At 35.7% G+C, this 26,583-nt stretch overlaps 1 protein-coding gene across 1 annotated transcript in view; it reads left to right on the top strand.

Annotated features, from left to right (window-relative positions):
* The window catches only part of CFAP47 (cilia and flagella associated protein 47), a 329,354-nt gene that overhangs the window by 187,703 nt on the left and 115,068 nt on the right, over positions 1 to 26,583 (top strand). The window contains exon 51 of the mRNA XM_075033536.1: positions 23,149 to 23,246. Coding sequence (XP_074889637.1) covers positions 23,149 to 23,246 — 98 coding nt within the window. The remainder of the gene's footprint in view (positions 1 to 23,148; positions 23,247 to 26,583) is intronic.

The following is a 26,583-nucleotide window of genomic DNA, read 5'->3' as shown; positions in this document are numbered from 1 at the left end:
TGGATGTAGAGAAAATTAATGTACAGACTTGAATCAGTACAGGCCAAAGCAAGTGTGAGATTGTCCATAGCTGAATAAGGTTAGAAAAAAAATCTCTAATGATAAACACAAGTACACCAAATATTTTTGTCTTGCTGTCACTCAGTGAAAATTATTCCTTTTAAACATACTAGAAACTACTACCTTGTTATACACACCTTAACATTCAATATCATCTTCAGGTACACACACATATGCATTATATAAGTATGTATATGTGTATTTTCCTTTTTTTTTTCTTCTCCAAATTACACTGTAGGTATGACTGTGGAAGAAGATGATAATTTCTAGAATAGTTTTCATATATTCTTTTCATAATTTCTACCAAAATCGCTCATTATGCTTTTCCAAAAAGCTAATGATTCTGAAACTTGTTCATGATTTTTTTCTCCTTCAGGTGTAGTTAAGAAAAAAGCACATTTAGTGCTTGCGGTGAAAACCATTGACACAGCAATCCTTATGAGAAATCCTTTTTATGCTGCCTTATACCGGGGGGAAAAAAAAAAAAAAGAAAACAAACCAAAACCCAAACAGAAAAATGTCTGCAGCACAGATGTAGTGACATGGGCTTGCCCCTTTCTAAACTGACATGGGTTTTTAGTTCTTTCCAGAGTATATTTCTGTCTTTTGAGAGAAGAGGTCCTAGGGTTTTTTTCTCATGGGAGCCAAAAGTAAAACAAGGCTAACTGGCCGCTAAGACAAAGTAGGATGCAGCTAGTCTTTCATGTAAGATTTATCTTTAGATATTCCTACATACTAAAGTGCTAAAATCATAAATATATATCAGTCATTAACAGATATTTGTTTCACAGTCTGACTAAATGCTCCTACATTTGTCAAAATTTCTTCTCGAAGTAGAGGAAATTTTTCTGCTCTACTATGGCATCCATGGTAACTTCTTAAACTGAACTGCCCTTGGACAATTGTCCCGGTGTTGCGCTCTTTGCTGTGTAGCATGTGGGCAACAGAGAGGATTCTTGGCTCAGCTTCTGCAAGACCAGCTCAGCCGTCCTCAGGAATTTGATCCAACAGTTCTGTAAAGAGGCAAGAGTGTGAAGTTGGTGCAGTTGCTGCGATGACTGAGACTTGCACTGTAACTGCAAATCTCCCCCCTCCTCCTCCAGAATCCCTCACTCGCTGTCTTCAGCAGCGAACCTCAGCACAGAGCTGGCACTTAAGCAACAGCTTTTAATGTTCCTGCCAGTGGTGATGTCTCACAGAGCTGAGTGCTACAGATGCAGAATGGTTGTTTGTACAACACAGGGGAATTTTGCATGTGCTGTTGTCTTATTCTGGCTGCCCTAAGCATTGCCTTTATCAAAAGATTATACTTCCCATTGTGTTCTTCTTATGGAATGCATTTACATTTGTATGCCATTGCCAAGTTTTTGAATTTCTTTGTACTTGAAAGGCGTAACATCAAGATACACTACTTGTGAATAAGCCATGATAAAAAAGCATAGTCAAAGTGGTTAGGCCAGGTATTCATTTTGGCAAAGCCTGTTTTAATTATCTTTTTAAAGCTAATTTATCCTTCAACCTGGCCTTCAGTGACAGTTGACATTTCCTCACCTAAGTTGTCATTTTACTTCTCATGGTATGTCTCTGACAATCTTTCCTATTCTCTTTAAAAACAACTGCTTCCAAGTGGGTTTGTTGGGGAACTGATGCCTTGTGCAAGTAGCATTACCTCCCAATGTGGTCCTCCCAGACTTTCAGGCTTGAAATCAATCCCCGAGAGCTGAACATCTGTGGTAGCACGCTGAGGTATTCACATGAGGAAGATAATGAAATAATTTCTTTGTTCTAGCAACTGTTAAAGGTGATTAAGAGGAAAATGTTACTCAGAATGGTGACAATTTAAACTAAGACTTCGCATTTATTCATGATAATTTTTTTAAAAGATCATAAGAACTGAGTATACAATGATAAATGTTAGGATTTATTCAGTATTAATGCAGTAATATGATTAATATACCTTAATCTATTAAAGTTATAATTGTTATATCTCACAAGCATATTTATTTCTAGAGTTACCATCTTTCTAACAGGACTATTCTTAAAAATCATTTTGAGTTAGCTAACTCATGAATTTTGATTGGATAGTTAAGCTATTTTTCAAATTAATCGGCGTACTGTATGTTCAAGCATATTGTGCTCTACCTTCAGATTAGTTTGTTTTAATTGATTTTCCTTCTTCAGAAAAAAAAAAACAAAAAACCATTACAGAAGAAATATCCAGAGAAAATAATCCCCATGTAAACTGCATACATATTTGAAAATGTAAAATAGCAACAAGGGCTTGCTTTTTTTTTTTTTTTTAATAGCATTTTAACATTTGCAGCTCTACTTACACTAGTGCATACAAGCTTTTGGGGATGGTTTAGCATATGTAGAACATTAAGGATCAGACTGTTTTACCCTTTTTTCCTTTGTCAAAAAGAATGTTCAATTATTGTTAGCTTTCTCATTAGGTGCCCTTCTGCAGTACTGCAAAGTGTTAGGCATTTTCCTATGCCCTTTTAAGACTCAGAACAGCTTGATTCCCCTAATAAACTATCACGTTGTTTTGAAACAATTCAGATGTAGCAGTGCTTCAAGGACCTATGGCCCACATGGAATTTTGTGGGGCATGGTATGTGTGCAATTAAAAATCTGTGCAAATGAAGCATGGTAGCCCATTTAAAATTAATAACAAAAGCGATCCGTAATTGCTCACAGTGTATGGCTGCTGGTGAACTTTAGGTTACATCACCCTTCATGCAGCAGGTGTTTTAATATTGCTGTGCTGAGAAGGCTAGTAATGCTGCATCTGCCCTAACCACAAATAAGGCACTTCATTTGTAATCCTGTGCATCTGTATATTTTTGGATGTCATAGCATGTAGGGTTGCATTTGCATATAAACAGATTAAATTTTCTTACCTAATTAAAAACGTCTGTGATATGCATTTTGCTTGTTCTCATAGTCTGTATAAATTATAAACCATATTACTGAGAAACACATTCATTCTGTCATGTCTGGCAGATCTCAAATATTTGTGTATATATGGAATTTTGTCAATTAGTAGCCCATTTAATAAAAATATTCTGGGGAAAAAAAAAATCCTGAGCAAAAATAATGGGTGTAGTTGTCATGGTTACATGGCTGGAAGTACTCTGGACTTTTGCCTGTCCCTCTCAAGTTCACCTGTGAAACGACAGGCGTGACTTGCACCTTGCTGCATTGAAACAGCGCAGCAGAACCACACTTAAATCTTCCCCTTCTAATCCGCCCTTCAGCAATAAGGCTAACACGATAGGTCCAAGTGTAAACCCTTCCTAGTAGTCTGACAGAACACATTCAGAGTGATATAAAAAATAACATTGTTGGAGCAGAATAGTAAATGAGCTATCAACAGAGCAGTAGTTTCTTTACAGCCAGTGCCCTTGCTCTTAGGTTTGAGTTGTTGAGATGTTCTTTATCTAGGTCATCATTTTGCCTTTCCTACTTTGTCATGCTTACAAACAATTCTTATTTTACCCCTTAGCAAGTAATGAATTTTAAACACACAGAGAGCACATAATAGTCATGAAAAAGAACACTAATTGTTACCAGTTCCTCACAGCCATATAAGCAAGTCTGGGGCAGAAGGTAATGGGGTGAGGAGAGGACAGAGGGAAGGTCCCTATCAGCCTCCTCTGTTCATGCTGTTTCAATTGCTATGACCTGTGAAAGGATGCACTGAGCCAGGAAACAAGAAAAAGTCAAACTTAATAGCCTAATACTTGGGCCAGTTCATAAGACGTGGAGTTCATATCAAATATGTGATTTTTCAAAGTCTTTTGCAGTGTGGTTTTTTTTTCTATCTGAATGATTACTTGAATCTATTACATGAATCTAAATATTATGACACATCGAAATTACAGTAACATCAACAAGATTGTCTAAGAGCAATTGCTTAGAATATTATATTGCATAAGGGTGAGAACAATTTCCTCCAAGGTGTATGTTCAGTCCCTCAAGCTAAGGAAAGAATTGCATATACATTCTCAGAGCCTGACAGGGCAATCCAACACTTAAGCTATTGTATAAATAGATTCACAAATCCAGAGAAAAGTTTTAATATATTTATTTCTTTGTTGCAAGTTTCTGAAAACTAAGCAGTTCAGAAATATCAATTAAAACATTAGATTGAGTCAAAATTATGTTTTTAAGATGAAAGGAAGCATATTAATTTCCAACAGGAGAAAATAAAACACATTTCTCCATCCAATCTAATTTATTTTTTTCATTTTACCATCAGGGTGCCCCACAAGTATTATTATTATAATTTTATTAGAAGTAGTGCTATACTTTCATAACTAGACGAGTTTGCATCACGTATGACTACCGTTGTCTGCCTCTGAAGCTATAACTAAGCTGTTCCTGAAGACTGTGATTAGGTAATTCTAGTTGTGTAAGTCATGGTGTTTGTTAGTAAAAAACTGTAAGTTCACCTCATTGTTTTTCCATGGACGAATTTCTCTCATATCTTAGATCTTCTTGTCTACTTGGTAGCCTGCTGCTGGAATTTGCTACGGACTTTTATTTCTATAGCAGCTGCAAAATAAATGGACCATATAGAGTTCTGGCTTTTAATTTATTCCAGACACTGGACAGTCCTGCATTCTCATACATTCAGTTGTGAGGTAGGTTTGCCTAACTAACCAGCAAAGGACCACTCTGACATTTTTACTGAGTACGCAACAGATATTTCTTGCCCATTGCAGTGATTTATTTATTATGGTGTCTACTGTGCCTCTCAAAATATTTCTTTTGCTTTCTCTGTGGCCACAATAGAGTCCTAATTGTTCTTGACATACTTACGAAATTATAAATATTAGAGAACTACTGTTTCCTACTGCGGCAAAAGACAGATGGCATTTTATACATTGTCGTCACAGAGCGAGAGTATGTGTGTGCAAGAAATGTAATTGAGAGATTTGGATGCACTTTCAAGGCATTATTTATTTCTGTTTATGGCATTTGGCACTGATTTTGTAGCAGAACTCCCTGTGAAAGGGATTTTTTTGATTAAGTAGAAAGAAGCTCACCAAGTAACCTTGTTCTTTTGGTATGTATTTTCCCTGTTTATCTTTTTGTAATATAACTCATTAAACCTTCCTCCAGAAAATGCAGATATTCACAAGTCACTGCTCCTTTCACCCTCAAATATACACTTCAGAAATGAAAAAAGGTTCAGAGCGGGTATGTTACTGGTTTGTGTTGATTACTAGTACCAGATGAAACTATCACTGATATCAAGAAGGAACTGTTGTCAGAAAAGTCTCAACCATTGCAGTCATAGACTGGAGCATATTCAGTTCTGTGTGACATTAGCATTATCACAGTGAGAGTTAACCTGAATTCAGAAGCCCTTGTGGCCTTTTAGAGGGGTATCTTACCAAAGCCTTTGGCCTTTAGCATTACTTGATTTCCATAACAAGCTAAGAATTTCTTCATTTGTACTGCATTCTCTGCCTGTAGGTCCTTGCTGTTCACTGTGGGTTGATCCAGAGTCTTTCTCTCAGGAGCAATTGCAGGTTAAATTCAGTGAAAAGGCCAGGTGCTATTTATTCCTGGTCAAATAAAAGTTGTTCTTTAAAAAGCTACTCACCACTAACATGTTGTTTTGCCACTTAGAATGTAATGCATCTCTCATACAAGTCCTTTATCTCTTCTTCCTGGAGAAATCATTATATTTAAAGCAAACTGTATCATCTGACCAAGAAGGCCAACGGCATCCTGGCCTGTATCAGAAATGGTGTGGCCAGCAGGAGCAGGGAGGTGATCGTCCCCCTGTACTGGGCACTGGTGAGGCCGCACCTCGAGTGCTGTGTTCAGTTTTGGGCCCCTCACGACAAGACAGACATTGAGGTGCTGGAGCGTGTCCAGAGAAGGGCAACAAAGCTGGTGAGGGGCCTGGAGCACGAGTCTTATGAGGAGCGGCTGAGGGAACTCGAGTTGTTTAGTCTGGAGAAAAGGAGGCTGAGGGGAGACCTGATCGCTCTCTACAACTACCTGAAAGGAGGCTGTAGCGAGGTGGGTGCAGGTCTCTGCTATCAAGTAACTAGTGATAGGACAAGAGGAAATGGCCTCGAGTTGTGCCAGGGGAGGTTTACACTGGATATGAGGAAAAATCTTTTCACGGAAAGAGTTGTTAAGCATTGGAACAGGCCCCCCCAGGGAAGTGGTGGAGTCACCATCCCTGGAGGTATTTAAAAGATGTGTAGATGTGGTGCTTGGGGACATGGTTTAGTGTTGGGCCTGGCATTGCTAGGTTAATGGTTGGACTTGATGATCTTAAAGGTCTTTTCCAGCCTAAATGATTCTATGGTCTCTCTGGGAGACTCCTGCATTTTGTGGTGCTCTTGGATTACATGCAGTTTCCCTTACTCTGAGTGAAAGTAATCTGGGATGAGAGATTTTTTAAACAAAGGAAAACCTGCACATGCTATTTCTCATGAAGGAAAGGCTTTAAAAGGCTGATTACCCACATTTTTTAAATTGGCGTATCTGTGTTAATTCTTTCCAAAACAGTGTAAGTATTTGTAAGAAAGCTACTAATGTGACCCAATACATGAGGAGTACTTTTTCTAGCAAATGGAAAAAGCCATATGTGTCACTGTTAAGTTATGTGAGTTGTTGAATATGCATTTTATTTCATTTGTCAAGTGTAACTCTTCCAGGTTTTCAAAGCTGCTGCTGTAGCCATGTGCAGATCTGGTTGATGTGGGAACTGAGTGCCTAGGACAGGTTAGGTGCAGATTGGGTTTCCACATCGTTTAAGCATCAGATGCTGGTAAACCTCTTGAGTGTATATATATGCACAACAAAATAATTTTCAGAGATAATAAACTGTGCAAAATTTGAGTGGATTTTCACAGAAAGAGTAAAAACCATGTTTCTATATGTGAGGCGACTCCATCAAAAAATGTCGTCCCCTGCTCTAAATGATGTACTATAGCTTCTCAGCAAAATACCTAAAAACCATTACTCTAAGAAAAATGTTGTGTATTTTCTTAGAGTAGCTGTTACTGGATTCCTTTAGCTAGAAAATTCCAGAAAAGCAACCCCAGGAAGACAACTGGCTTGCACAATTTTGAATTAGAAAGTTAGTTTAGCAAAGATATTAGCAAATGTCAGTGAGTTTTAAAATGGAAACAAGTAGGCTAAATCAATAACCTTTTACTTTGCCCCATATTAACTCTTGTCCTAAATCTCATTTGCTGCTGGTATTGCAAAAACTCGAGGTTCTAAGTCTTTTTAATTTGTGGCCCCTGCCTTTTGTACATAAGAGGAGATAAAAATGCAAACAACATTGTGAAGTGCCAAATTAAATTTACAGTATCAATTCTGGTGATTGTTTAATTAATATACCTTAATGAAATCATAGAAGTATAAATATGGAAAAATAATTTGAATGCTGTTATAATATTAGCAGAAAGGATTGGAATAGTGCTATTATCTCCAGGTTTTACTTCTTTTGTGCATAAAAAAATAATTAAAATGTTAAAATTGTTGCAGTATTTACATTTGCTAATATGCCATTGATTGTGAGTTCAAACCATACAATGGTTTACGTAGGATGCATGCATCAACAAATGTGTTAAATTTTATATTTAGGTAGTTTTTCTATTTGTGTTAGAGATTATGCAGCAACAATCAATCAATAGGTAAACGAGATTTCAGATACTAGAATGTATCTGGCTAGCAGTCACTTTGCTTTTATGTGAGCTGAGGAAATACTTTAAAAGATACTTTGGGGTGTCATTATTTGTCTGTTAAATATCACACTTCAGTTTACATCCAAAATTTGAACTGATTTGCAATGAACTGGCACATCCTTTTCCTTTACCTTAGAGTATTTGCCAGACTTTGTGTTACTCTTTACTGAATATTAGTTTGACTGTCTATAGTAACCTTACATATCCACTAATATTTTTTTTCTTGACAAATATAGCGGGTTTTTTTCAGGCAAGATTTTTTGAGAGGTGTTTTGAGTCCTGAGCGCGTGCTTGTTTATCTGTACTGAAAGGTCCTTTCTTTTTTCTTTTCTGTTTTACACTAAGGTATATTTATTTGTTCCACTGAACTTTTGACCTGTATTTTTCCACAAAGACTAGAGAAATCTCACTCTTATGCTTCTGTTTCAACTAGTTTGCCTAATTTCCTACCAATAAATTTATGGAGAGATCATGTAACACTTTTTCTTTATTACTCTTTATAGTGTTACATTGTTTTGAAGCATAAAATGCATATTTTAAAACATCATACTTTTTGTTTAGGCTTCACATAGTAGTGACATTGTAATTGCAGTAAACCATGCTTTTTATGTAGCAGGTGTTTTACAGATACAGCTAAAGAAAAAGGATCTAGAGTGAATGTTTTGTATGTCACTATTGTGGATATATGCAATACTAAATAATGTGCAGGACAGAACCTAACAAGATCTGACTTTTAATTTTTTTAAAAAATGTGCATACTGTGTATGAAACATGGGAAATTTGCATATGTAAATTGCTGTCCAGTCATTTTCAATTGGCAATGCATCATGGTCCCCTATGTCCATGTTACTTCAGACTCAGATTTTATGCATGTTTAAAAATATAGCCCCTAATAATGACAAACCTCATAGAAAAGTTGCAGTGCAGTAGGTAAAATAACAGTAATTCCTCGGGTTTTGGGGGGTTTACAAAGGCTTTTGTGTTTTTGACAATTAAAATGAATTATAAAAACCTGATTAGCATTTCTGGTAAGATATTAAAGTAAGCTTGTGTTATATAGGAAGAATGCTGCTTCTTTCATAGTGTAAGTGATATATATATATAGTAATTATTGTTGAATGTTAGAAAGAATTAGAGGATTGCTTTCACTAAACTCTCTGGATTTATCAGTTATCTACACCTTATTTCTCCACCAATATATTGAGAAATTAGTAAGAACAACCTGATAAAGTTCAGCATCTGTAAATATGGCAGACAATATCCATGAAATTAATGAAGGGTTGGTTTTATTTAGCGTGGAAGTACATGAATATAAAGTTCTTCTACTTGAAGATTAATGCAATTAGACTTCATCATTTCTTATTTTATTGAAAACATAAATTGCTCACACAACTCTACAATAGGTTTTGCTGAATTCTAATGAAAATCTGCACACTTCATCATTGTGGTCAGGATTCTATTTCATATAACTCATTTTGTATGTTATGGATGATAGAGAAATAAATATAGTTTTCCTAAAATTACTAAAGAAGTTTACCTAAAATGACCTAAGTGCTTAGCAGAAGCATGTTAAAGAGGTCAGAAAATTATACTTATTAATAATATCTTCTTAGGGAACACACAGTTTTTATCCCAGAATAATGTTGCCTTTTTTGTGTGTGTGGTCATGCTTTGTGTTGCCTTTTTCCCTTGCCTTAGAAGAATGAGATCAAATGCCTACTCTGTGGCAGAGCTTGGAATGGAAAGTGATCCAAATCCCAGTGAACCTGATTAAAAGGTTCCTTTTAAAGTAAAAAGGTTATGCTGAAAAAGAAAATAAATAGACACTTGTCAGATTTAATGCCTTTGCCTTTGCCTAGCTGTGTTTCTATGAAACATTACAGTAAGACTATATTAGGGTTGATAACATGCTTTTGGTTAATTTCATATTTTTACCGTACCACCTATGTTATGGAAAAATTATTTTTTATTGGTAATACAGAATAAAAAAAATTCTGATGAGTGGTGGTCAGGAATCACTCTGTAGGATGCATGAGTATAATTTTTGTAATTCTGTCTTATGTACACTTGGGAAATAGGCATTCTTAGCCTTAAGATTTAGCATGTTTTTTAAAGGGAACTGCAGACAGTGAGCCTGTTCAAGTATGCTAGAGAATTTAAAAGTGAACCTTGTCTGGAAGTGAGCTGTCTTCCCACTGAAGTCTCATGTAGGTTCATATAATAAAACCAAACTTAAGTCATAGTTAAAAGTTCAGTTAGAAATTCACGTATATTCCAGGAAATGTTGTTAAATTAGTTTTCTGGTAGCTAGAAGGGGTAAAATCTTTGAATATTAATGAAGTTCTATATGAAAAATGAGGATATGTGTTGCTCACCATTTCTTGGGTCTTTTTGATATTCTTTAAAGCTGCTGAATTCCAAGCTGAGAGATATAGAACCTTTAGGGAAATGCAGCAATTGATTTTACAGTAGCTTCTAAATTCCAAGGTAATTTTTATAATTCAATTGATTAAATGGCATTTGCCTCTCAAATGAAAGACTTGTGGTGCTTAATAGAGTGTAGCTTTTAAATAACTTGCATGTGCAGCCACTCATAAGAGCAGTTACTTGCTTGTGTGACACAATGCTAGTGTAAAACTGGTCTAACTTTGTCTTCAGTAAGCTTATTTTGAATTTATTGTGTTGACAATAATAGAACATCACTTGGAATTTCATAATAAAGAACATTTAACCAGTAGAAGTATATTTCACCACAGCATATTACAGCTAGAGAGCACAACACCTGGAGGATTGTTAAAGACATTCTAACAGGCCTTAGCTGCTAAAAGTTTGGGTTTTAAGGTTTGCTAAGCCTTTACAATAAATAAGTGCCTTATTTGTTAGCAGGCTTCTGAGATTTAGGAATACTTGCTGCTTTTCTGCTGCCTTTTTTTTGACTGCTAGTTTGATCTTCTGCCTGTCACAGGACATTATGTTTCACTAATGTACTTTTATATTTCATTCAATAACTTGTGTTTGACTGAAATAAAAAAGTTCAAAAAGGCATTAATTACACCTTAGTATGTTGTTTCAGTACCATGAAGTTTTTTACCAGTTCTAAAATCATACTAATTTCATAGTTGAATTTTTCTGGATACAGTTTGTTGATGTTAAATTTTATATGTCAAAGAGCTCTTAGTAGCCAAAAAATTTAATTTATGAAGGTGTTTTATGTAGTATAACAATATGACCTATTAAAAAAAAAAAAAAGGTAAAAAACCAAACTAGGACCAATTAGGTTTTCTCTCTTTGGAGCAATATAATTATTATATGTAAAAATGTCTGTGTTTTATGTATTTTGTATTCATCCTGACATGGAAGAGAAAAACACTTGAATATCATTTTAAGGAACTTCATGACTGGAAATCATCTGAGTACAACCTATCCTACTGTGCCAAGGGTATATCAACCGTGACTGTGTGTACACGACTCCTGAGCTGGCTTTTACATTTTCAGACATGTTAAAATGTCTGTGTCACACAGCTTACCCAAGCTGTTCACCTGGCAAGTGATTTCCTAGCATAAGTCATAGTTTATACCCTCTTAAAATCTGCAGTGCTCTGCTAAACCTGGCCACTGAATACTATTTCTGCCAAGATGCAGGGAAAAAAACCTCCTAGGTTATTTTACTCCGTCCTTTTCTGGAACTTTTTCAAGCAATTAGTATTGGTGGCTTTTCCACTACACTGGCATAAAACGTCTTTCTGTTTTGTTCTCTTTCCTATCCCATTCCTCATCACATGATTTATAGTGGTTTTGTATGCATCCTTAAATATTACTGATGATTTTCCTAACCCTCCAGAGAGCCCGCAGGGAAATTTAAGGACCCCTTTTTCCATGATGACCCTTAGCAGCTTTATACGCCAGCATAATAGATGAGGAGTAATCTGTCTGTTCATTAACTGAGACGCTATGGGTCAGTACCCGGAGACAAAGTTGCCTCTGTATTTTTCCAAAGGTAAGACATAGATAGACAAAGATTTAAGAAAAAAAAAAAGAAAGAAGTTTTCAATAGAAATAAAGCCAGGTAAGGCAAATGGAGAAAAATCAATAGACCTTGGAAAAACCTCTTAAGGATTTGAGTCATTTTAAAAGTTGTATGAAGTAAGTGGGAGCAGAGGAGGTTAGTACATAACTTGTTTGTGTTCATTGGGTTAAGAAACTGGCTGACATGATGAGCATGATCATGGTTGCATCTGCTCAGGACTGCAATCCTAGCTCTGTGTTTGTTAACAGAATGCTAAGAATTTTAGTTTCATGTGAGGTAGAGATTATGACTGTGAATGAGGGTGTGTGGAGGTATTTGGTGGAACACGAGAGTGTGTTTGTTAGGTATAACTTGGTAGACTTGTTCCCTTGTTGATTTTGACAACCATTCCTCTAGGATGTTCTCTAAAGGTACTTACTAATGAAGACTGCATGACCTAGGTAATCTGTCCTAGTTCTTCTCTGCCCTTATTATTGTAAAGTTTTCCTGATACTTTCCACATATACTAAAGCCCACCATTTGCTACTCTTTCCATCACAGACAGGGAGTTCACACTTAGTAGCAATCTTTTGCGCATGTGAAGACTGTAATAGTTGTCTTCCCTTAAAAATCTTTCTGAAGAAAAAGAAAAGAAAAAGTTTTATTTAGCAATAGGTCTTTTCTGCACTTCAAATTCATACTGGTTATACTAGTTTTTTTGTGTTTTCATAAGTCTTTTCATCATTGCATAACAATTAACTACTTTGTGGGTTTTTTTGACTTTTCTTCTTGAGTCGTTCTTGTCTCTCTCCCTCTTTGGAATTATGTACTTATTCTACTCTTAGACTAGATTATCCTAAGTATCTACTTAGCCTCAGCTTCTTTCTTTGCTAGGTCTTTGAACTAAGGTAATTGTAATAATCAAATAACATTCTTAAAGCAAATACAATTTATCTTCACATTAGAAGTTAAACAGTATTTTAAAAGTGAGTTAGTATTCTAAGCAACCAAATCACTTCACTATATAATCTTCAATTATATCAAATTTATTCTAATCAGCAAAAAGTTCCAGTTCCTCTTGCTTGCTATTCAAACTTTTAAAACCATTATAGAGTAACTGAAAAACTATCATCTTCCCATAAATTATCACAAAGTTTCTGCTTGTAATGATGGTCTCATTTTGAGTTAACCAATTGAGACACGTTAATCTTCTAGACCAAGAATAATAGAGCCAGGCAGTAAAAGACAAAACCATGTTGTAAGGGCAGGGTTTGGAGAAAGCCATGCGATACACATGTGTCTGAGGTGCAGGCTGCTCCCAGACGAGCAGACCGTCCTACCTGAAACCTACCAGTGCTCCCCAAAGGCGCTCTGTTTGTTTTCAGTGGCTCATTCATGACAGATTCCTTACGGAGTAGATTGTTCCATCTCCGAAATATCCATTTCATCCCACCTCTTCAGTGAGTATTCCGTGCCTTATGATGGAAGTCTGGGGTTCCATATACTGTGGTGTATAGAAGTCTGGTGGCTATGTACTCTTACTAAAGAAGTCAGGGTCAAGAAATGTAATTGACATTGTGGACCAACTTTGGTAAGGTTTATGACAGTCCCTTGCATTTATTTCTCCAAAATTTATTCCTCCAAATATTAATATGGTAGAATATTCCCCCCTGCCCAGAAATCCAGTGAGTTTTTGACTCTTGTGTTGCTAAAATGTGCTGAATTTCTCTTCAGCATTTGGAACTTTCTTAAGCTTTGCATACTTTGTGTTCACGTATGTCATGCTGCCTGCAGAGCTTAAAATGGTGAGGGGAGATGGAGTCTAATGCCAAATACATTACCTGTGTTATTGTCGATTTTTGGTCTCTTGGTTACATCTATATTTACTAGTGTCACAAGTGCTTGGTATCTGGATGGCATACTGGCATACACTCTGAGTTTACTCCCCATGCCACAGTTTCCTCAGAAAAAGAGTTTAATGTGTGAACCATATCAAACCTTGCGTTCTGCCCCAATGAGTACCAGCAGATATGTCTGGGTGCCGCCAATAGATAGTTGATAGTAGGCTAGATTAGATTTCGTGAAAGGTACGTGTCCTGGATAAGTGCAGAACACAATACAAATGGAGACTGAAAAAAGCCCTTGTAGAAGGGGAATAACCATATTTGCCATGTTTACATTTTATCACCCAACTGCAAGGGAGAAGGGAGAGCTGTGATATCATCATATTAAGGTATTGAGAGTTTAGGAAGGGCATCAAGAATATTCTGAGTTAAAGGGATATTTTCTTTTTTCCAAATCCCATAGACATAGCAGATCTGCTGAACGATTTTTTTGAAGCTGCTACCTGGGAGATGGAAATGAGAAAGTGTCTTTATGGAGTAAAGATGTCTAACTGAGAAATGGTGTTATGACATCATGCTGTGGTGATATCAATAGCATGGAAGACTAAGCTTCAAAAATGGAAGATGTCAACAGCATTAGTCATCCAATTCTTTGAAATAAGCTGTTTGTGGTGTTACAATTCTCTCTTCTTACAGTTTTGGAGAAAGTTTAGGGAAAAGGAATATCCTTCATGGGCTAGTGGTGGTCTGAGTTTCCACCATAAGGTAGTGATCTTCATTTGAAAAGATGGCATTGAAGGCAGAAGGAAAAAAAGCGAGGTTCTAGGATTCTGCCTTGTAAGAGATCTGATGCTTTTTGAGAGCTTTGTTTTCTGGTGACCACAGCTAGTTCCAAGGGCCAAAATGTGGGTTTGGTTTTACATTTTAGAAAATTGTTCTCAATTTTCCCAAGTGACAGAAGGCTTTGGAGCTACAGTCATTACCTAATTTAGGACAAATCCTAAAGAAAAGGAACCCTACACTAGCTTGCCCATTTCCCACTTCTAGAATGCCCTTCTTTGCCAATCCTGCCTATATATATTATGTGAACTTGAAAAATTTGAATTAATTCAGTATTAAGTACATTTTCACACATGAAAAGCATCATAATTTCATTTTAAATTGCAGCATTTTGAAGTGCACCACTTTCATACACCAGCTCCATTTTAGGTGGACAAACTAATGCAATCTTTCAACCTCAATGTCACTTTAGTACTGTCCCTCTCTATGTCCTAGGTTTGATACAAAATGTGAGACACTAAATTTATGAAAGTTGCTCTAGGCGAATTATAACATCATATCCTTTAAGACAAGATTAATGTCTGAGGAATATTAAAATATTTTTTCAAGCAATGTTGTAAGGGATACATTAAATGAATATTCATTGAAATGTTAGGGTTACTCAGATATGCTCCTGTGCATACAGTGGCAGCTGAAAGCAAAGTTTATCTTGCCGTGTAATGCAAAACCGTATTTAAAAATTATACATATTGATCACATTTATTGAAAAAGTATAACCCTTAGGTGAGAAAACTCATGAGCTCAAGCCTAAAGGTGGCAACCCTAAATTAATAACTTCCTTGGAAGAAGAAAGTATAGAAGCATTGCCCTTCCAAGGATAAGTTATTCCTCACATAATAAAATGAATATTAGTGTCTGCCTTTTGCATCATTTAGAGCTTTTAACATAATAGGATTGCAACATTTTCTTAATGTGTTAGTGTTTTACAGCTTTCCCCCCAAATTAAGTGCAGATTTTCTACACTTGGAAACTAAATTTGGAGAGAGATATCTAGAGCTAGTTAAAATAGGATTTATTTTATAAATAGTTTTCAGTGGAGTGGTGGGTCTACTTATACAGAAAAATTGCAATTTTTACCTGGGACATATGAACCAATTAGATTTATCTAGAGACACTGTTAAAAGAAATATCCAAAACCTCGTTGCAAAGGGTTTATATGTGTTTGGACACATGTTTGTGACTAGTTTTGTATCTGGAATAAACTTTGAGCTTTATGCTAAGTGAGTCTGTAGTAATCCGTTAAAATTCTGCAAAAAAAAAAAAAAATTACAGAAAAAAATCTGTGAATTTAACATGGTAGAGAAACTTAAATTGTCAGGAAAAGTTTACAGAAGAAATGTTAGGTCTTTTTAGTGTAATGCTTAGATTGCTAAGGCCAGTCAAATTTGAAAAATAAGGAACATAAATCATCACATGTGCTTAATAGCTAGTCTGTTCCAAATAATTTATATAAAAATTATTTACTCTAAATCAAAAAGGAAAAACTAAATAAATATGACATATACTTATAAACTGACCATTTTTCATGAACAACAGCTCTTGTCCATCAGAGATGACTCTACAGGGGGTTGGTTACTCATGGATGTTGTGTTTGTGTGTGAGCAGAATGAAGTCTAAATTTTGATTTATCCTGTGCTAGCAGTGGTGAGCTCTTTACATATTGAGAACTATTACACATTTACATATCATAGGGAACTCAACAAAATGCCATTTTTAATTTATATTTTATATTCTTTAAAGCGCAGTCATATACTATGGGAACAGCATCAAGGGTACCTACGCGAAGAGCATTTAGATAACTACCAGCCTGGAAAGTTTTTTGCAGAATGAAGGAATCAAGCTGTGTTATTCCTTTGCCTGCTATTGCTAAAAAACATACCTTTAAAGACACATTTACGAGTGTTGTTGATGTTTTATTTAAAGCTGGAATTGAATCTTATTTATTTCTTTTTATTGCTATATTAGCTCTGCAATTAGTAGGTAAAAATGCTGTCAAAAGAATGCACATTGAATTTGAAAGTATCACTTTAATTCAGCTTTTTGTTTATATAATCATGATTTTGATGCCAATATGAGAAGTCTGTAAAATTAGGATAAAGTATTTCAAATAATTTTATTTAGCAGTACAATTCCAATTGTCCCATTTTGTCCATATCCACCTCCCCCCCCAAACACCCTAGAAGTCTACAGTTTTCAGGAGACCAAGCCAAATCTTCCTTCATTATCAGTGATGTGTAATTCAGCTGAATGATAGGCAGCTGTTTCCCAATCAGGAGAGAAGAATCTTTTCTATTTTTAAGCCAATATATAACCACTGATGCTTGACAACACATTTAACGGCTGGTGTAGCAGACACAGGATGAAAAGTAATTTTAAGGAAAGGACAAGGAAAGGGGACAGAGAGAACAGAAATTTCAGTTTATGGCTGATATGGTAGTAATGCATTCTCATCCAAGTGAGCAGAGAAAATCAGCTTGTGAGTATAAGGAAGGGGATTTTGCAACTGATAACTCTTCAGGATATGATATGAAGTATAAGATTAAGTCTATGCCTTACAATACTGATTTGTTAAGCAGAATTTTATACCATTTTAAAAATTGCACAATAAAATAAAGAGACCACACACAGGAGGAACAGCTTATTTGCATCACTAAAGAGAAGGACAAGACACCAGACACTGGATTACAAAAGGATGTTCAGCTCTCTGGAAGAAAAACTGATGATTTTATGTCATATAAGCTGGAATGAGATTTGGAGGATACCTGTGAAAATTTTAACCTGAAAAGTTTATTGAAGGCTCAAGTTTAATTTTCATGTAAATTATAATGTAGTGGTTCTGTGTTTTAAATACAGAACTTTATATTCACAAATGTAATTACTGTAGGTAAATATTAGTTGAAGAAATGGACTTGTTATTAAGGAATGGTTACAGAAATATGTCTGGGTTTTGTTTTTGTCATCCCCCACCTCAAATTCAGTGTAACTGCATGTAATAGAAAGCACACAGCTTTCTGTACTTCCAATGCTTCCATATTAAAAAAAAAATAAAAAAAAAATTACAAAATAATCAGGGTAGGTTCTAAAAAACTACGAATAAGTAAGCTTTTATAGTGATGTTGATTGAATTTGCAGTACCTAACATATGGAAGATGCTGGTTTGCCCTAACCATTAATGACAGATGCTTGACCCTAACTAGCAAGGGTGAAAGCCTATTGACCAAGGGAGAGACTAAAAGAGAAGATAGTGGAGATTAAATATTTAAGTAGATGCATTCTTATGTTCAGAAGATTTGTGCTTACTCCTTTTTAGTGGTGATTTCTGTATGAAGTACTGACTAAAATCAATTTTGTTTGTTTAATGAGATCTGACAAGATCATGACCTGATGGTTGCATAAAGCAGGCTAAGGTTTTTTATTTGTCACTGAAGCCCCAGAGTGAGATGATAAGAGATACAGGCCTCAAGTCAAACCAAGTTTATCTCATAACACATCAAAGTACAGTGCTCAGGCCCTAAGAAGAGACTTCAAATGCATTAAAAATGTCTGTGCAAGTTCAGAAAAGTGGGTGTGTAGGTAAACGTGAGTTTATACTTGTGTTTGCAGTAGTATTCTCTGTTTTGAGTTGTTCATAGAGTTCTAAGAACATCACATTCTGGATTGAGGTGTTTGATGTGGAGAAAAAGGCATCATCTCAAAACAATGTCATTAACTTGGAATATTTTTCTGTTAGAATAAACGTTTTCTGGGGTAGAGAGAAAAAGAAGAGTGTCTGCTTTTTTTCTGCCTGTTTTTTAAACGTGTGCAGAAAACAGAAACAGACAGATACAATCTTGTTCTGTGAGTTTGGAATGAGCCATCTCCATTTCAGCATGAGTGGATTGAGATTATCTCTGTTGCCTGTGATGTTTCAGCCTTGTTTTCCCAGCATCTACTATCTGCTAAAGTAAAACTCGTTACAAAAAACGTAACAAAAACCAGCAAAAGAAATCCCCCAACTCCTGACCTTCTGCTCTGTACATTAACAAATGAAGTTCTAATACCAGACCTATTTTCAGCCATGCAAGTTCTTCTTCAGGTTTGAAACCGAAATGCTGAGATACAACTAAAGAAAAGGTCAAGAGCAGTTGTTGTGAATCTAATCTGGTTATGTTCATTGTTTCAGGGAGCTAAAGCTTTAGTAGATTCTTATAACTTTGGAAGCGACTTCTGAGTATTTCTGAGAGTAAGAACTAGGTTCTGTCTTGTGGATCGCCTTGTCAAGAGAAGAAATTCAGAGTAAAATTAGGCTATAATTACTTGAGAATGGGGATACTTGAAATAAATTGGCTTTGGTCTAGCCCAGATACGTTATATGGGTAAAGACCTGAGGTGGGACTCATCTGTAAAGTCACTATTTGGTATCAGATTTATGGCTAAGTGGGGACAAAGTCTGAGTTTTTATGTTTTTAACAATGCAAGTGGCCAGCAAAACAACTATTCAGCTATGTTTTCACTGAGTAAAAGTTGACAGAACATCAAAGTTTATACAACTTCAAGGCTTAATACTAAACAACACTTGCAGGAATGTTTGTTTGGTAAAGAGTTCAGCTGCAAAAATAAATTGGAAGATGCTCCTTCAGCAGAAAATTTCCAGGTTCTTTCCATGTGTTAAGAAAAATGTTTTGATTAAAGTATTTGACAATTTTTAGGGAAATGTCTGTTGAAGGCATTATGCAAAGTATCTAAATATATGTAATATAATTTAAAAATGCATACAAGATATTCCCTCCCAAACATGATAGCTGTTTTCCAGAAAGGTAATCTGTGGGCTGTGCTGTTTATTTAGGGTGTCCCAAAAAAATACTTGATTTTCTAAAATTGAGGAAAATTTAAAGAGAAATGAATCTAAACATTCAAATGCATAAAAAGTACAAAAAGAAATGAAGACTTCCTTACAAGAAAAGGTTTGAGTAGCTCAAAATACTTGAAGTCAAAACTCAAAAGAAAGCAACTTGACCTGAAAGCTATGCTTTTGAGACACGTCAGGAATTAGAGTATTTTTGAGCAATTTGTGTGAACAGAATCAATGAATTTATATATAAAAGCAATAGAAAATGCAAGTAGACTATAACTTCTACATTACTGTAATTATGAAGTACAGAAAAGTGATTCAGGGAAGTTAAGAGTATAGAGGAAAAATCTGTGATCAGAGACGACAAAGCGGGCTGTAAGTCTATATGGAAAAATACCTTGGTAGCAGTATAGATGTATTAATTGCTGGAAGGCATACCATTGTAATGACAAGTAACAAAGCAGTTCCACAAAACTTGTGGTTGTGCATTAGGGAAAAAAGGAAAGTACTCCTAGCACACTGGAGATACATTTCTAGTTGATCAGTTTGTTAGAGTGTGATACTTAAAATATCTGTCCTAGGGAGAAAAAGTGGCTAAGGACTTTTCATGCCAAAAAAAAGCCTTTTTACTTCATTCTTTATCTCTCTTCATGGCGAGAACTAGCCATTTCTTCCTGTTCTTTAGTTTCTGTATTTTAATTCCATCTTTTAACATTCTCTTTTTTGCAGCTTAGTTTCCTTAGAAGCCTTTGGAAAAGGATCTTAAAAATACATTTTTGGAAAAGCAGGGTACTATGTGAACCACATCTCCCTTTTTCACACAGCTGCTGACTTTGTGCAAGGATTCAAATAGTTTTATGTGTTGTGGCTTCTTTCCATTACTGTGATTCTTATTAATTTTCCTTGGAATATAGAAACAAACTCACAGCTGTAATTTCTCAGCTTATCCCAGAGACCTGTCTAAAAACTGGCAGCACATTCTCTGCCTTTTCATGTGTTGGTAACTGAAGTTGATTTAAGCAACAGCCCATTTGCACCACCACACTTTCATACACCAATTCCTTTTTAATTGTTGGGCAGAGGCTCTCTTGCCCAGGTGATTTGCTACTTTCCTCTTTACCGGTCTGCTCCAAAACCTTTCCTGCTGAAACCTTAATTTGGGAGAGTCCCTCTGACCATTCCCCTCAAAACAAGCTCTAGGGTGGGTGTAGGAAGCCCCGGAACTCCATTATAACACTACTGCAAAAAATTAATTTAGATTTACTGCTGCAGCCTTATCTTACTTGGGCATTCCTTTTCCACCCTGATCATCTATCAGCCTTTCTGAGTTTGGCAGGCTACCAGCTTCAGATGCATTTGAAAGATTTTACCACTGCTTTTTAAAGTCTTTAGCAAGTTGTCACTCAAGGGCTTTTTTTTGTATGGGTGTTCTTGGAGGTTTGGGGACAGGGAGGCAGCCTTGTTAATTTTCTGTTTAAGTAACAGTTTATGTTCTTTTCTATTTTCCTTAATTGTACAGAACGTTCATTTGTGAATGTGTTGCTTTACTTAAATCCCTTTGTCCTGCTGTTTAATCACATATCCTGTATAAATGGAACTTAACAGTTGACATTTTCTTTTGTTGTTTCCTACCTGATTTTCTAGACTTCTGTTGTACCCTTTCCTACAGTTTGACTGCATTCTTGAAGGATGTGATGTCCCAAGCTATGGGCACCCTTTGATTTTCTTTTGGTCTTTAACTGAGAACATGTATTTCAGGCTCCAGGTGACTTGTTCTGTTTTGATGTAAGGGGATCCTCCCTTCTTGCAGAAGTCATGTCTCTTCTGAATACTATTTTTTCACTTTTTTTAATCGATTAAACTTAGTGTCATGTGTGTACCAGGATCCCTTAATGGGCATTCAGAAGATGTTTTTACCTCAATGATGTTAATTCTTATAGAACTTAAGATACTGAGGCTACTCCAGAGACTGGAAGACTGTAATATTCTGCTGGTATTAAAAACCAGTAAAGTATATGCATATCAAATTAGCCTGAACAAAAGAATGGGTAAGTTAATATAGGATGTATTCAGTGAAGATTTAAAGAAAATAATATAATTAAAGCCAGTCAGACGCAGTTTTATTGGAAATAGGGTTTAGACATAAAGTCATATGTGCAGAATGAGGAACTACAACAAGGAAAGCAGTGGCTCTGAGAAGAACCAGGGTCACAGCAGAAAAGAAAAAACCGTAGGAACTCCCAAGACTAATGCTGTGGTAAAACAGAACTGCTAATGTAGCTCTCCCGTGTATAATTCAGGGAAGCGCGAGTAGGAGGATTAAGGTTATTTTCCTCTCATACAATAAACTGACAAACGGGAATACTGCAAGCAGTTCTTATGTATGCATTTTTAAAAGGTGCTGAACAACTGTTTATACTTGCAAAAAAGTTAGCACATAAAATATTTGTATTGTGGAGATCAGGCCTTATAATGACAGACTCCAGGCTCAGTCTCTTTCGCCTATCTGAACAGGATTGAAAAGCTAATTTTATTAACATTCATGACTATGTTCTAAATACAGGAAAATGCTAGATACCTAATGCTAGATCTCTTAAATCTATCAGAGAAAGTCATTACAAGATCTTTTGGCTGGACGTTGAAGCAAATCTAATGGAAATCAGAAATTAGACTCATATTTAAATGTCTTCCAATGCCACCAGAACAAACTGCTAGTGGATATCTTCAAATCAAGACTCAAAGTCTATCTGGAAGATACGTTCTAGCAAACACAGGTTGCTTGACTGAAGTTGCACAACAACAATTCTATGTAACAGTTCAAAGATCTGCTTGCCTATACTTCCCTGTTTCTGGCCTTAATTGTAACATTCATGCAAATTCAAATTATTTAAGGGTTTCATAATCATCAACAGAATTTAAAATCGATGCTTATAATTTCATGAGCATACAAATGTGTGTAATAAATAGACTTCTGTGGCTTCATAAATGATCTCCAAAATTCAAAGGGAGTCTCTGATGCATTTCAGCTTTTGTACACATCATTAGAATTGCCCATCTCTCCTTTTTGGACTAGATAATACAAAATACTGAAGGGAATAAAATTTTCTGGATTTCTCACCAGTTTATTGTGTAATTAAATGTGGGTTTACAGAAGTTTATTGCATGTTTTTTCTGACCAGACTTTTATTAGTCATTGATAATAGTGCTTGGGATAAGATAGATAATGAATCTGATCTAATAGGATAATACTGATGCATGAATGTTTTGATGCATGTATTTACCATCTTTGAGCATTATGAGTCTCTTTAATACTAACTTGTTTGTTATCACAATAATACAGGACATCCTGTCTCAAAACCTGATGGAAAATGCATTGCAGTATAAAACAATGTATGTTCAGACATGTATTTGAGGATGGATTCTATGTTACTGAAAATTCTGATCTGTTTAATGAATACCTTGTAGTTTTGAATCTGTGGTGGATTAATAAAAAAATAATTCAGAACATTTTTTAGCATTAAAGTTGAAGAAATAGTTATGAAACAATGATATCTAAAATTCTGAAACAAAGTGATAGTCTAGGAAACTAATTTCCCAAAGTGCTATTTCCATTCAATTTGTGTATATATTGATTTTGTTACTATTTTGAATCCAGACAAGAAGCGATTAGATAATGGGGTTGGTTGACAGCAATTAAATCAGTTCATGATTTGCTTTGTCTCAATATGAGCAATGCCTGGCATTTCTGCTAAAAGTCCAAATTTCTCATTGGTCTGAATGCTGTTAGGATTGATCATCTCATAAGATGATTTGTAAGGCATTTTGTTCTTTTTAACACAGGAGGAAGTTCTTCAAATTGCAAAGTGTGGTTCTCCTTAAAGATTAACAGCATACCTGCAGCGCCAGAAAGAAAGATAGATGTGAAATGCAGAGCTCTGGTAAGATTACTCTAAATGTTTAATTTTACTCTACTTCATTAGAAGAAAAACGTAATTTTTATTGTTGGTCTGGCTGCTATCACAGAGGATTCATCAATTATATTAAAGTGACCACACACAATCACTTTTTGAATAATAAAACTCAGTACTTACTAAGACTTCATTTAAGCTCAGTGGTATGAACTCAAATGAATGCTTGAAAAAAAGTGTCTTCTTTATCCTATTTGGATTATTACATTTTTTATTCTGCTGACATCTGCTTCTAATTTTGGGTCTTAGATAAGGTTGAAGTCTATAAAAACTTCAAGCAGTTTCTGTATAGTCCACAACAGAATAAGTACCGTTTGGTACCCTCCTTCCTTATGCATGCTAAATTATTATTGTCATTTAGATTTCTTTAATCATTAGAATGTATTTAATCATATTTGTATTACTAGATAAATACATACTTTCACTCTCAAAAATTGTTAGTCATTTTAGAAGAATGATTATTAAATAAGTTGTATGTTTTAAATCACTTAAGTATGTAGAGATAAAATAACTGTTTAGTATGTTTGCTTAATTGATATTGTTTTTATTCTCCAAAGATTTGTAATTGTATTTATCTTTGAATTATACTTTGTAAGGTTTTCAAAGCTAATATTTTTCTTATCTTCTGTAAATGGATATTTCTTTTATCATCTAGACATCCTGCTTTCTGCATGAATTGTAAGCAGCTAAGAAATACTGACTTTAATAATGGATGCTGGTAACAGGTTCTATGAATAGAAAAGACTGGTACGGTATTTTGCTGCAGGAACACTTTTGCAAATAAAAAGACATGATACAAGTACTAGGGGACTACCTCTTCCAGTAACAGATGCTGGGAAGGGAGAGAAGTCTCCTCAGTTGATTTTACATGTCAGCATGTGTTTATGTGGGGGAAAAAATCCAAACAAGTAAGCATTTCTCAAAATATTGAAAATATCACTGTTTGTATCATCACTTCTGGTTTGTTCTTCTTTCCTTGAAGTGTAGTATCCTGATTGTGAACTTCTGTAGGGCTGAGAAACAAATTAATGTTGTTTTCAAAATCTTGGTGTTGGGTGAACATGGTGTTAGGGAGGTTTCTGGTGCCAGTAAGAAACACAAAAGCTAGACTCAGAGAGTTTGTGATTTGAGACCTTGAAAAGAATAGTGCAGGTTTTCTGATCTGAAAATACTGTTAAAATGGTAAAAGGAAGACCTAGATTTAAAGTGTATTGACTCCTATTGTATAATAAATTCTCAAGGTGCATTTTAACTCTGCCTATAATTTCTAATCTAATTCAGTATGAAAACTGGCAAAAAACACTTACAGTGAAATCCAACATACTTTTACAACGTATGGGGTACTGAAATTCTTGACCTGAATGGGGATAATTCCTTTCTAGGAAGATGAAGGAGGTAAAGAAGTAGCTGTACCTCTTCTTCAGATCTCTGTGGAAGATCTCATAAAAAAGCATTTTTTTTGATGGATTTTGAAGATGACACAAAGATTTTTGACTAACAAATAATACATGTGGTTACTATTGCAGATTTGCTATTACTGAGTTAACTGGTTACATGCCAGGCAGTTCATTATGGAGTGGGAGAGCTTTCTGTCTCTAATGTAAGTGACTGGGATTAGACTGTCAGTGTGACACTGGTAAAAAGAACTACTACAGTCCTTAACTGCTAAAGAACGGTCAAATACAAGCATAGAGTAAATAATGCTGGTGGTACTGCTCTTAGAACGTTGTTCACATATCTGGTTCTCGGAGGTTAAGAATTGTATTGAAATACTGAAAGAAAATCAAAGAAATCCACTAGAAGCATGGGGAACTGGAAAAGCAGGTGTTGTCATATGAATGCTAAGTATCTCTATCAACTTAGTTTGCCAAAGAAAAAATGGAGAAGGAATGTGATCATTCATTAAAGAATATTGAAAAGATAGTGATGGTCTCTCAGTTTTGCTGACCAACATGTGCCAAAAGCTAGTGGCCAAAAATTGAAACTTGAGAAATATTTAATTTTGTGTGGAATATCCTAGTACTGAGAACAAAAAAGCATTGGAAGAGCTTACTGGTGGAAACAGTAGACAGAGTCTTGTAAAGCTGAGGACTTGAAATTGCTTCAAGAACTGATAATTTTTTAAACAGCATAGACACCTGGTACATCTGCTACATCAGTGAGTCAGATTTAATGAATGCATTGATCTCTTTTTGATCCCGGAGCCTGTCTTCTTCCTTCCTGACCCTTGGAAAGAAAAGAATTAACAACATTTAATTTAAAATACTAATCACACTGCTTTTGGACAGTAGTTATAGCTGTATCTCATAGTCTAATGCAATATGAATTTATCCTCAGCATGTCAAAAGTACTTTTCCTGTCTTACAGAACTGATGAGATTTCTGAAACATCAGAAATTGGCTACAGCAGAGGTAAAGTTGGCAAGACAAAGTTTTAAAAAGAGCAGGGTGTATATTAATGTCTTGCTTTTCTTAATGGATAGATATGTGGCCCCAGTGACTACCAGCCTCCAGACAGCTAGGGAGTCCCCAGGGAGGTGAGGGCTGGTGGGCATCCCAGGAACAGTGGACAGTGTGGGATCATCCTGACATATGTTACCTGGGTGCCACGAGTCCTAGAGACATTAACGAGACTTCGATGCATATATTTGCTTGCAGATTCCAGTTTTGTGTTTGAGGTTTGGAAACGCTTTAGGCTAACTGAGCCTTTTGTACTTCATAAATGAGCGTCAGTTTGAAATGCGATGCCTGTGACAGGATGATGGGTCATACCATATGAAAAGGGTGGCAAGACGTGTGTGTCAGAGCTCAAACTGAGTTTGTAACTCTGTAGGTTTTCTGACCCTTACAGATGGCCTGAGGCAGTGGCCATCAACTGATGTTGCAAAAGGAATCCTCTGTTGAAAAGTGAAGAATATTTTGAAGAAACAAGTAGGTCTACCTGGTAGCACCATGCAATTGACTGTAGCTCAGGTCTAGGAGACAGGACAGAGTTGATCTCTTTTGCTTTCAGTGCACAAAATCAGCTAAAAGGAAATACCACACTTCTGTCTGTACTGCCGCCCCAGAACTTACATGACTTTACCAAGGCATTGTGTCACTGTCCCCTTTTAATTTGCTCAGGATTTTCTGCCCTAAGTAGTATTGCATGTGTTTTCATCTGTCTTTCTTATAATACGTAATTCTGACTAGATTCACAATCTTGAATTGGAACAACACAGGATTTTCCAGTTACATTTATCTTTGGTTTGAATTGTTAATTCTCTGTCTTACCACCCTTAACATGCAAAATTTCAGTCTGAAAAGGT

The sequence above is a fragment of the Buteo buteo genome, chromosome 8 (assembly GCF_964188355.1).
Source record: "Buteo buteo chromosome 8, bButBut1.hap1.1, whole genome shotgun sequence".
NCBI lineage: Eukaryota > Metazoa > Chordata > Aves > Accipitriformes > Accipitridae > Buteo > Buteo buteo.
The sequence above is the reverse complement of the archived record's forward strand: the minus strand, read 5'-3'. Positions and strand labels throughout refer to the sequence as shown.